Genomic DNA, 12,796 nt, shown 5'->3' on the forward strand with positions numbered 1-12,796 from the left:
AACCCAGTGGTTGAATTACAAATATTTGGTGTTTTGTTGGGTCATATTTAAACTTTATTGGGATATTTATTTAATAACTCAACTAAGTTAGCTTAAAACAAAATTATTTAAACGGTCAACTGATTCAACTGACACAGAACAGCTGTGTAACCAAATCTTTTCACTCAATTTACAAGACACTAGCAGATGATCTAAATAGGGTCAGCCCTCCTGTTCAGTTGCAATCCCTTTTCCCATGTCCTAAGCTACTGACAGTAATATTTTACTAATTATTTACATAGCCTACTAGTATTCAGCTTAAAGCCAGGTAAGCAAGTTAATTAACTTAAGCAAATAATTGGACTAAGGTGGTTTGTTCTGTAACTAATCGAAAAAATATTATTTATGAAGGAGGCTAATAATATTGTTATTGTTCATATTGTTGTATATATTTCATTAAAAACATTTTATTACACTCAAAAAATGATTACTGCTGCTTGCTCAAACTACCTGTTTAAAATGAGCTGAAACAACACAATTCTTGTCATTTCTTTGACTAATTTATTTGTTTTCTGTTCGGTCCACCTACATTTTTAAAGCATTAAGTTAACTTAAGCATTTTGTGTTGTGAAAACATGAAGGAATTGTGTTGGTCCAGCTACCTAGTTAAGGGATTTGTTCCCAGGATGCTTGATTGAATTAAAGAAATGTTGACAATAAAATTAATCTTTGGTGTTTAAAGTTAATAATACTTGTTAGAGTTTAATCTTCACTTTAGTTTGAAGATTTGGAAGTTTAATGTAATTCTTTGAGTTTTGAGATTATCACCTTGCAGAAGCACCCATGCTTTGGATGTTGGCAGCTTAATTAGCAAAAATGCAGTTAGCTGCTTTGTTCAGTGAGCAGTAATTGTCCTGAAATTAGTACTGAGATCTCTATCAACTGTATATGTAACTCATGAAATACCCTTAAAATGGCTCTTTTAGTTCATTTAGGATAACTTGAAATAAAACGAAGCTTCGAAATGTACGACATAAGACAAGCATGATATTATCACACCTTTGAGTTTAACTTAAATAAAATTACAAATGTATTTAAACTTTTATTTGATAAAATCATGTTGAACCAACTCAATTGCATTTAATTGGATAAATATATTTTTTAGTTGGTGCTAGGGGGCAGGGCACTTGTTAATCAGGAAGCTCTCATCAAAATTGGATGACAAGATCAGTGACAGGATTCTGACTAGATTAATCTTAAAGACAGGAAGCTATCTGTCTGTCTGACTATTTTCTCCATCACTATCCCCTTCTTTCTGAAAGGACATCTATCTACTTAATGTACCTACAGTAACTATCTATTGCCTTTGAAAATGGGAAAAAATCTGTACTTAATTGTTGATTTCTACTGATCCGATAAGTCATTTACCAGCCCTTGATCTTAACCTTTCTATATCTTTCTATATTACGTAACACAAATTTTCAAAGCAGAATATCTTCAACATTTTTTTTTAGATAAACAAGAATGTTCAATCACCATGTTTCTTAAATATCTGCAAACATATTATGGTATTTTATATTTTAGAAGAGTCAAAAACTTACAGCATCTTTAATTCTGCCTCTTTTACCTACCTTTACATTATGGACCAATGACAATACAAGAAACAGACTTAGAAATACAAGTGCTGTTTATTATCAGAAATATATAATATAAAACATGACCAATTCAGAGTTTTTGTGTTTTAAAAGAATTTACAGTACAAAAACAATTCTAAAATCTTTCCACCTGCGTATCTGGAGGATTTAGAGAATAAGACTTATCAATATTTTACATCATTTTTACAACACTGTAGACATATTTAATGGATCATGTTCATCTACTAACGAAGAATGAATAGAAGACTAAATGTTGTCAAAGTAAAACAACAACAACACTGCAAAAATCTTTGATTTCCTAATAGATAGTGGTTGATATATTTTGGCAGGATTAAGCATCAGTAAACATGCACTACTGGCCACACCCAGGCTAAATATGACACCAAGCAGTACATGATATTTAAAAAAGCAAAAAATCAAAAGGTTAATGAATGACCAATCTATCCACTATGCCCACCACCACCCCCTTCCTCTTGGAAGGGCATCTATCTTTACTTTTACCTAAGTTACCAACCAATTTATTTATACATATCTACAATGCCCACCACCACCCCCTTTCTCCTGGAAGGGCTTCTATCTTTACTTGTACCTAAGTTACCAACCAATTTATTTATACATATCTACTATGCCCACCACCACCCCCTTCCTCTTGGAAGGACGTCGATCTACTTAACGTACCTACAGTAACTACTGCCTTTGACAATGGGAACAGATCTGTCTGTACCTAATTGTTGATTTCTACTGATCAGATAAATCATTTATATTACATTTATATTATATTAGTCGACTATATTAGATGTTTCATAAATATTATTCATCTATCGCTTTTTAGTTTTGTTTTATAGCATCTATCGTGAAAATAGTAATAAATTGGAGCGATCCAGAGAGCATCTCTGTCTTCGTCCTGGTGCTTTTCTTCATAATCCGATGTGAAGTGCGGAGCGAGCGCGAGTTTCTCCAGCTTCTGTGACAGTTCTATTAATGACGTATATCGAACGTTCTCGGATTCTTAGGACCCTTTTCACATTTCCGGGTTTCTCAATAGCGGAAGTAAACTTAGAGTGCCGTGAGAGTACATCTTTTTTTTTTTTTTTTTTTTTTTACAATCCTATTTGGGGAAATAATAAAAGAAAAACTCCACGATGGTGTTATCAAGACTTTTAGAATGCTGTGGAAACTTGTAGAAATGTTGATTGTTAAATGTACAGTGAATTCTGATTTATTATTATTTTTTATTGATATATATATGAATAATTTGATATATTGAATAATAATAGGATATATTGAGTATCTATATCTTTTTTACTACTACTATTTACCGTGGTTACTGTGTTTTTATTATATAGCCTATGTATGATCTTTTTAATGTTAACTTTATAAAAGCTTTGGCAATACATTTGTAACATTTGTCATGCCAATAAAGCAATTGAATTGAATTTAATTGACTTTTAGAAAAAGGAAAGAAAGCGTGTGGGACTAATAACGTAGGCAAAGCCAGAAGAGAGAACCATGTCAAATGTAGGCCTAGTTGCTTTTAAATAGCCATGCACTCATTTAAAACAAGAAAATAGGCATTTTAGCTTACAGTATAATTAATTATAGTTATGTTGATCAATCAGTCAATCAATCAATCAGTCAGTCAGCCAATCAATATTATAATTATTTTTTTTTTGTAAAAAAGAAAGTCGTTTTGACCTCATTTTCAACAAACAGATCCCATCATCTCGCCAGACAGATAGATTAATTGCTTTAAACGTGGAAGTAATGTTTTCCTGTCAGTTTTCATAAGTCAGTTCACATTAAATACTTTGTCTGCAACACCCTTTTTAAAAATCATGCACAAAGTTTGCTTGTATAAAGAGCCGAGTGTTTAACAGCACAAACATCTCTCTAAGTGAATTAGGGGCTCTCAGGGAGTCCAGAGCCATTCATTTGCCTCCAGATGTTGTCAGTGTTTCTCTGGGTGTGGTTTAGAGAGAGGGAGACGTCCTGCCCTTGTTTTATCATCCCGTTCACCTGAGCCTTTGCCAAATCCGGAGGCGGGAGTGTGCATATATACACTGAATATATATAACCCAAGACATGATGATAGTGAGAATCATTCAGAGTTGAAGCGCATCTCTCCACTGGCCGTGGGTCACTACGCATCACCATGTATATAAACGCACCCGAGTCGTGCAATTTTATGGTTTTATTTTGCTTTTTAATAAGGAGTGGTTTGACTTTGAAGAACGATGCTACGGAGATTTTCTACTCGCATGTGGTCAGTCCCGTTCAGGATGCGCAGAGCAACGCGTCTCTGAACCGCGCGCGCTCCGGAGGAAGAGGCTTCAGCGCGCACGACAGAGGTGAGTTCACGCGCATCACTTGACTTCACCACTTTACTCTAAATTTACTACTGGTTATTGATGATTTTACAGCGTTTCCTTTGAATAAATAGTAGGCTATTTAAAGAGATTGTTCTGAACTGTTTTAATGACATTTCCTTGTAGAGTTAGAGTGTCTTCGTTTGGCAGAAAATATCAGTTTTATTTCAAATCAGTATAATGTCAGTCATTAACATCGGCGTAAATGTAGTACCGGCAAAAGTATTTTATTGGTGAATTTATTAAAGGTAAAACCTCCAGGTTGTCTCTTCACATTGTATCTTCCAACAAAGCAACTTAAACTAAATGAAAAAGTAGAATTTTGTCCCATTTTGTATTTCAAGTCGATAGAACTCATTATATGGACAGGAATAAACATTTATATTTGCATTTCTCCATACATTTAAACTAAATGTTTTCATTTTCAAAAATCTCATTCACAAAATATGGAGTAAAGGAGAAACTATACCTTTTAAAGGCACAGTTCACCCAAAATCTTTTATTCTGTTGTCATTTACTCACAATTATCTTGTTTCACAGATTTAAGTTTCTTCTGTTGAACCCAAATGATATGAAAAATATTGGAAACCTACTGCAGTAGTCAATGGTTATTGGTTTTCAACATTCTTCAAAATATCTTCCTTTGAGTTTCTACGGAAGAAAGAACCTCATAAAAGTTTTCTGTAAACAGGTGCTTTTATTCATAGTGATTATTGTAGAGGAGACATGGCTATCGCTAATATTACTCTAAATAATATGTTTTTATTAGATTTATGTATGAAAATCATTTCCAGGGATATACCTTTAACAAATAAAATCCACCATTATTGGCCCCCCAAAAATTATTGATTCATTTTCCACATGTTGGCAAGTGATCACAATTAATCAGCCTTTAAATAATTTACAATAAATTAATTCTGATATGCCATCAATTAATTGTATCTTGCATTCCAAGCAGGAAGCCAAACATTCATGGGTTAATGATAAGACACATCACTAGAGGAAATGATACAGATTACACAGTCTCTTGGCTCGCAATCAAGATTAAAGTGATAAAAGAGTGCTGATCTCAATGTCCACATAGCAAATCCTGTCAGACAGTAAGAATGAAGGTGCAGCTCAATTTTTCAGGAAGTCTCCAGGGGGAACCCTGTTTGTTTTGAACAGCCTTAACTTGAATTGGGGAGGAAGAAAATGCCTCTCCAATCCCCCATTCATCACATCCTGTCATGGCGAAGGGGGCACGTTGTAACTGAGGTGTGTTGCTGCTGTGTGAATAGATATTGGCTTGGGTTACACACTGACAGGAGGCACTGCTCGGAGGAAGAACAATACTGATAGTATAGCCAGCAGCAGCGGCCAAATCCGACTATAATAAGAGGCTCAGAGCCGTCATTCATCTGTACGCTATTTCCGTTCAGTTCAGAGAAGGGCCGAGATAAAGCAAACAAAAGCATATCATCCATACCACTGTTGTTTATATGTAATCATAAGCCGTGAAAGAACACTTTAGAATGTGTGTTGTAGAAGTCTTTCTTTATAGATGTTGAAAGATTTATGTCAATCTTGTATGGGAAGTTGCCAAGTCTTAAAGAGAAAATTCATTCAAAAAATGTAATTACCCCCAGGCCATCCAAGATATAGTGTAGGTGACTTCGTTTACTCAGTTAGAACATTAAAGATTTTTAGCTGAAATTCATCGTACTTGTTGATTCATAAACTGCAAGGCAATGGGTACACATGTACTTCGAGAGTCAAAAAAATAAACAAACATGCAGGCAAAACAAAATGAATACAGTTGGTTTCTGACAATACATTGAAATTTCATTAAGCAAAGTGATCTGTCTCTGCAAGAAAATGTATATAATTTTAGTGTGATTGCTTTTAATCCACAGCTTCAGCAAACTATTTTCACAGATTTTAGTGTTTGGTGTTATGTGGAGCAAAAAACTTGCACTCCAGAGTTTTAAGAATGCACAAGTTTGTCAAGGATGTGGACTAAAGATAATGAAGATGTAAACAATGGTTTCATGCACAGACTTATTGTTCTATCCATTTAAAGAACATTCAAAAATTACATATAAAATTAATGTTATATTTGCCAACGTACAGTATATAGGCTAATTGTGTATTAATACAGCATTTTTGTGTATTTAATTTAGATTTTAAAAAACTGCATCTTCTTTGTTTAATTGTTCAAATTTCTACCAACATGACTTGAGCGCATTATTAAAGGCATGAATTTGAACATATATGTGAGAGAGATACATTTTCCAAAAAGGTAACATTTAGGGCAGAACTGGAATATTTTTGACCATGGGAACTGATTCTTGGATATTTGTGGTTTGCTATTGGATGACCACATAAGATTGACCGGTTACCCCGCCCCTGCGCCAATAAACATGTGATCAGGCAGAGAACTGATGCTGTTGCCAGAGCAGGGGAAATTGTTTGGAGCGTAGATTATATGAAATTATTAAAGTCAGAATTATTAGCCCCCTGAATTAATAGCCCCCTGTTTATTTTTTTCCCCAATTTCAACAAGATTTCGACAAGATATTTTCAACACATTTCGAAACTAATAGTTCTAATAACTAATTTCTAATAGCTGATTTATTTTTTCTTTGGCATGATGACAGTAAATAATATTTTACTAGATATTTTTCAAGACACTTCTATACAGCTTAAAGTGACATTTAAAGGCTTAACTAGGTTAATTGTGTTAACTAGGCAGATTAGGGTAATTAGGCAAGTTATTGTATAAAGATGGTTTGTTCTGTAAACTATCGAAAAAATAATTAGTTTAAAGGGGCTAATAATTTTGACCTTAAAATGTTTTTAAAAAAATTAAAAACTGCTTTTATTCTAGCTGAAATAAAACAAATAAGACTTTTTCCAGAAGAAAAAATATTATCAGACATACTGTGAAAATTTCCTTGCTCTGTTAAACATCATTTGGGAAATATTTAAAAAAGAAAAAAAAAATTAAAAGGGGGGCTAATAATTCTGACTTTTATATATTGACCGATTACCCCGCCCCTGCGCCAATAAACATGTGATCAGGCAGAGATATATATATATATTTATTTTAGATAATCTACGCTCCAAACAATTTCCACTGCTCTTGTAACAAAATCTCTTCTCTGCTGATGTTTATTGGTGTAGGGGCAAGGATAACCTGTCATTCATATGAGATCGACCAATAACAAAACCACACAGATCCAAAGACACAATAACTTCCCATTGGAAAATAATGAAGTTCTTCTCCATATGATGCATTTTCCTAGAATTCATAGAAAAATTATAGGAAATTATATATACATATATTCAGCCCAAATTCAAATAAAATATGAACAAATCCAACCAGAGGTCAAAATTCAGACCACATTTCACACAAATTTGGGCTGAAATAACCCAGCAATTTCTAAAGTATTATTATTTTTAAAATATATACAATTTCCTATAACCCCCCTCTTGCAACAACATCTGTTCTGTGATGACATGTTTATTGACACAGGGGCAGGGTTTCCTGTCAATCACATCAGATATAATCACATTGACCAATAGCAAACCACAAAAATTCAATGATACAATCAGTTACCAGTAAAAAAACAATCCATTTCTTTCCTAAATGTTGCCTAATTTGGACAATTTTATATATATATACACATTTTACCCAAATTTGGACTGAAACAATCCAGCATTTCTATAATGTGTAAATATTATTTTAACAATATATAAAATTAGCTATAACGTTTTGCTCAGAACAATTTACCCTTCTCTTGCAAGAGAAATTGCGAGGTTGTTTCAGCTCAAATTTTGGTAAAACATGGACAAACACAAGCATTGATTTAGTTTTGACTTCATGCTATTTTCCACTTTTGCTTTACAGAACGAATTCCAGTAGGCTGCAGAGAGCTCCGATCCACCAAGTACATCTCAGATGGCCAGTGCACCAGCATAAACCCTGTGAAAGAGCTGGTGTGCACAGGACAGTGCCTCCCAGCTCAGATGCTGCCCAATTGGATTGGAGGATACGGCAAGAAGTCCTGGAATCGCCGGAACAGTCAGGAATGGCGCTGCGTAAATGACAAGACCCGAACCCAGCGGATTCAGCTCCAGTGCCAGGATGGCAGCACCAGGACCTACAAGATCACAGTGGTGACCTCCTGCAAATGCAAACGATACTCCCGACAGCACAACGAATCGGGAGCCAAGTCTGAGGGATATGCTCATAGCCAGATCAAAAAGCAGAAAAACAAAGTGGCCACCAGGACAGAAAGCTAAATGAGGCTGTGCTTGAACTGAGCTCAATAAAGAATTGCTGGCACTGAACTTTCTTTGAGAGCAAGTGCAGGGCTCAGAGTTCACTGTGAAAGACATCAACATAATCACAATTAACATGAGGCTCTTGTGACCCTGTGCTGAGAGACATGGACAATGACAACAGCATATTGCATTACAAAAATGATTATAAACAGACTCATGATCCTGATTGCTTTTGTCGTCTCCGCCTGATATGTGTGGCAATCACTTGCTGTAGTTTATGCTGTCTTTGTGTTTTGCGACAATACATGTAGTTCTCAAACCCGAGAAATGCATAGCTACCTGTAAATACAATGTTTGTATATATGCCTATGCATTTCTTTGTTATTAATTGTTTTGCAGGACCTCTATGTGTTTATGTCATATTTTGACGTATAAGCAGATGTAATATATTTTGCTTTGACTTTGCTCTGACTTTAAAATATTTTTAGTTTGTGCAAGCATTATTCAGACAAGATATTGCACTATAGTGACAATGTTCATATTATCTATTATGCTGTACAAATATTAAAATGAAAACATCTGAAGATGTGTCAGTATTCATTGGGATCTGGATGAGGTTGACACATTGTGAACTATTCATGCTTATTGAATTTTTATCAAATAATTTAACACATGCTTACAATTTTTTTGTAATGTATGGAAAAAAGTTTATATACAATAAACAGGTGGCAAAATCCATTCTAAATACTCTCATAATTATGATAATAATATAAATTATTTTAATATTCACTCATTCATTCATTTTCTTTTCAGCTTAGTACCTTTAGTAATCTGGGGTCGCCACAGCGGAATGAACCACCAACTTATCCAGCACGTTTTTACGCACCGGATGTCCTTCCAGCTAAATTTTCCATCTCTGGGAAAATTTTGTTAATATAATTATTTATAATATTATAAAATCTAATTTTGGGAGCACCTTACATTTGAATGTGATTGGTGGTATGCAAAGTGTGAGATGATTTATTCATATTTTCACAAGCTGTCAATCATAGATCTCATCAGAGGATCAGACTCTGACAAGACATTAACACAAAACCATTTGGCACCTTTTTTAGGAGCAAAGTAGCAACACATTAAAGTTGGCATGAAATCAAAATTTACTCTTCTTATTTTTATATGTATATAAGATTGGTTGTTATATTGTATTGTTACCTTTGTTGTCTTTAATGAAATACTGTAATGCCCCCTCCCCACCTAAAAAATTGTATTCACTTCTGGTCACATGGCATGCCTTTAGGGCGAGGCTATCAGAGTATGTTTAATTTCTGCCTTGCCTTCGTGGGAGGCAGTTGTTCGAACAAAAATTTAAGTGAAGTTTTATGAACAAATTTTGAGAGGATCACATGCTTATGATTGACCACTGCTGGTCTTGCATCATCAGTCACTAACCAACCAATCAGATGCTTCCAAATGCACATCTGCCATCTGCCTCCTTACCTTAGTCATTCTCGTTTGTTTGTTTGTTTTATTAAAACCCTCTACCCCCAATAACTTGCCTAGTTAACCTAATTAACATAGTTAAGTCTTTATATGTCACTTTAAGCTGTATAGAAGTGTCTTGAAAAATATCTAGTAAATATTATTTACTGTAATCATGGCAAAGATAAAATAAATCTGTTTTTAGAAATGAGTTATTAAAACTATTCTGTTTAGAAGTGTGTTGAAAAAAATCTACTCTCCGTTAAACAGAAATTGGTGAAAAAAAAAATAAACAGGGGGGGCTAATAAATCAGGGGGCTAATAGTTCTGACTTCAACTGTAAGTGTGAACACTTGAACTCCTTGTTCTCGTCATCATCGAGCATCTGAAAACATTCTGCACCAATAGGTGCCGACCACGAATGCAAACTAGCACTCAAATATTCCTCCATTTTGTTAGCAACAACCATCTCCCAACAATCCAACTGGTTCCCAAAGGACAAAATCATGCACTGATATATTTTTTTCTAATAATACTCAGTATAGGGTCTGTCATGGTTTTGGGTCCCCTTGAAACATTTCTGTTGTGTTACGTGGATATTTACAAGAGTCGTGACTAATTGCAGCGCGTTTCTTTAGTTGTTTGTGTTGTGACCAATTGCTGTGCGTTTCTTAAGTTGTTAGTGAGGTAAGAATTTGCAACATGTGTGCTGTCAAATTGATAAAGATTGTTTCTTTATTTGCTGGTGTTTTTAGTAATTGCATGTGTTTTCTTAAATTGCTCAGCCACTGTACCAATCCCCTCACAAAATGACAGTGGCCGCTTTGTTTACAGGTTTGTGAGCATTCCAGTAGTTGCTGTCAGGTGATGTGCGTTTGACGGAACTGACTGTACCTTGTGTTTGTTTCATACAGATTACAAAATCAAAACATTTTTGTTTTCAGGTGAAGTTGGTTCATTTAAAAGTAGAGATTTAAAATTTTATAGGGATTTATTTCTCATGTCTGTGATGTAATTGTTCGCTGAGATTCCAATGCATTTGCTGACCCCAGAGGATTAATAACAACCGCAGAAACTGTCGTAAAGAGCACCAGTCTGGTCCGAGCCCCGCCCCGGAGAAATTTCAGTCTGAAGCTGCGGTCACACTGGGCTTTGTGTGTGCGAAATTCTGTCGTGCGGCGCTGCGAAAAGGGGCAGGATTAAACAGGATGATTAGACATTAAAAAAGCCAGCGATTGCTCCATGTTTTAAATTTCTGTCCAGAGAGGTCCTGTTTTGATCCTCGATTGGTCTCACGCAGTCAAGTGATGCGGTTTCGCAGGTCAGAGTTCACCAAGCTTGAACTTTGCACCGCAGCGAACTGTGAAACTTAACGCATGACCCCGCGTTTCCGGTCTGACGCATTCGCGTGCGTATGAATGGAAGTCTATGGGAGGAAAAGCCCAGTGTGACCGCAGCTTATTAGCCATCGATGATTAACTCCTGTAATAGTACAGGCGGAGGTTCATTCGCCATTTTGACCTTACTCTTCTCCCTTATTCAAAACTATAAGTGACCTGTCTTGTGTATTCTATAGTCTTATAGAATGCCTCCAAAATCGGCTATGATACTTGAGTATTTACTACATTTGATTTTAAATTTACTAGACTACTGTTAGAAAAGTCTGTTTTATATAGTATGATTGTGAGTATGAATGGAACTCGGATGTACCACATCTGCCACTTGTAATTATCATGTGATCTACCCACATCAGTTGCGTCGTTTCACTTCCATTCATGAATTCTTTCATGTTGTATTATTGAATAGCGTAGTGTCCATTGGATGCACACTCTTCAGAATCTCGTCAAAAGTAGTCGGTCATCCGGGTACTGTTTTTCGAACACTATGAATTTGGACATACTACTTGGCTCGCATACTGTCTTTTTGTGCACCATAACATACTGTCAAAAGGGCTTAATTAAGAAAATTGTGGCTGAAGCGTCAATATGTCAACACAGAATAACTGTCACTCCAAATGCAAATGGTTAGACTTTGAAGATTACCAAAACAATTTTTTCAATGGTGTAACTTTTCACATAAAGAATAGCAATGTGCGCTTGCAAAATAAAAGTAGCAAACTTACAATAATTTATAAACAGTTGGTAAGATGAAACCTGCAAAAACAATAAATAAATAAATGAACAAATATATAAATAAATGAGTTAATAAATCCATAAATTCCTGCATAAATAAAACAATAATAATTACATAATTTACACTATTGTTGGTGGAATAAGAAAATGCTAAACTGAAAGTTGATTTTTTCCACCCTTTCAAACGTTTATTGACAGTTGCGCATTTACTATTCCTCAGCTCAACTTGCTAATGAGAGGGTGTCTGTCAATCATCAGAAGGCGGTCTTTATGCCATCATTAGTTGATCGTTAGAAAGATTTTGCATTTGATTTTTTGGACTGGCCTCTGATGATTGACAGACAGCCTCTCATTAGCATGTTGAGCTAAGGAAAAGTAAATACAGAACTATGTTCAAGAATGAATAAACGTTTGAAAGGGGGAAAAATAAACTTTCAGTTTAGTATTTTCTTATTCCTCCAACATTCGTGTAATTTAAGTAAATATTTACCTGCCAGCACTAAGTATTTATATATTTACTTATGCAGGAATTTGTGGATTTTATACATACATTTATTTGCATATTTATTTATTTATGCAGGAATTTGTGGATTAATATTTTTATTATTTTCTCATTTAATTAGTTAAATGACTAACTAAAAATGTTAACTAGTTCTATCAAACCTCTTCAGCTGCCTCAGAACGCAGCAGCACGAGTGGTCTATGATGAACCCAAAAGAGCACATGTCACTCCGCTACTCACCCGTTTGCACTGGCTGCCAGTTGCTGCCCGCATCAAATTCAAAGCTCTGATGTTTGCTTACAAAGTGACCTCTAGCTTGGCTCCTTCATATCTGCTCTCACTTCTGCAGATATATGTGCCCTCCAGAAACTTGCGTTCTGTGAATGAACGTCGCCTCGTTGTTCCATCCCAAAG

At 35.1% G+C, this 12,796-nt stretch overlaps 1 protein-coding gene across 1 annotated transcript; it reads left to right on the forward strand.

Moving 5' to 3' along the window:
- Positions 1-3,704: 3,704 nt before the first annotated feature.
- sostdc1a (sclerostin domain containing 1a) lies at positions 3,705-9,014 on the forward strand. Its single transcript, XM_056473220.1, has 2 exons — positions 3,705-3,982; positions 7,893-9,014. The coding sequence occupies exons 1-2, from the start codon at positions 3,787-3,789 to the stop codon at positions 8,285-8,287; spliced, it is 591 nt and encodes a 196-aa protein (XP_056329195.1). The 5' UTR covers positions 3,705-3,786; the 3' UTR covers positions 8,288-9,014.
- The last annotated feature ends 3,782 nt before the right edge of the window (positions 9,015-12,796 follow it).

Source organism: Danio aesculapii, chromosome 15 (genome assembly GCF_903798145.1).
Source record: "Danio aesculapii chromosome 15, fDanAes4.1, whole genome shotgun sequence".
Taxonomy (NCBI): Eukaryota; Metazoa; Chordata; class Actinopteri; order Cypriniformes; family Danionidae; genus Danio; species Danio aesculapii.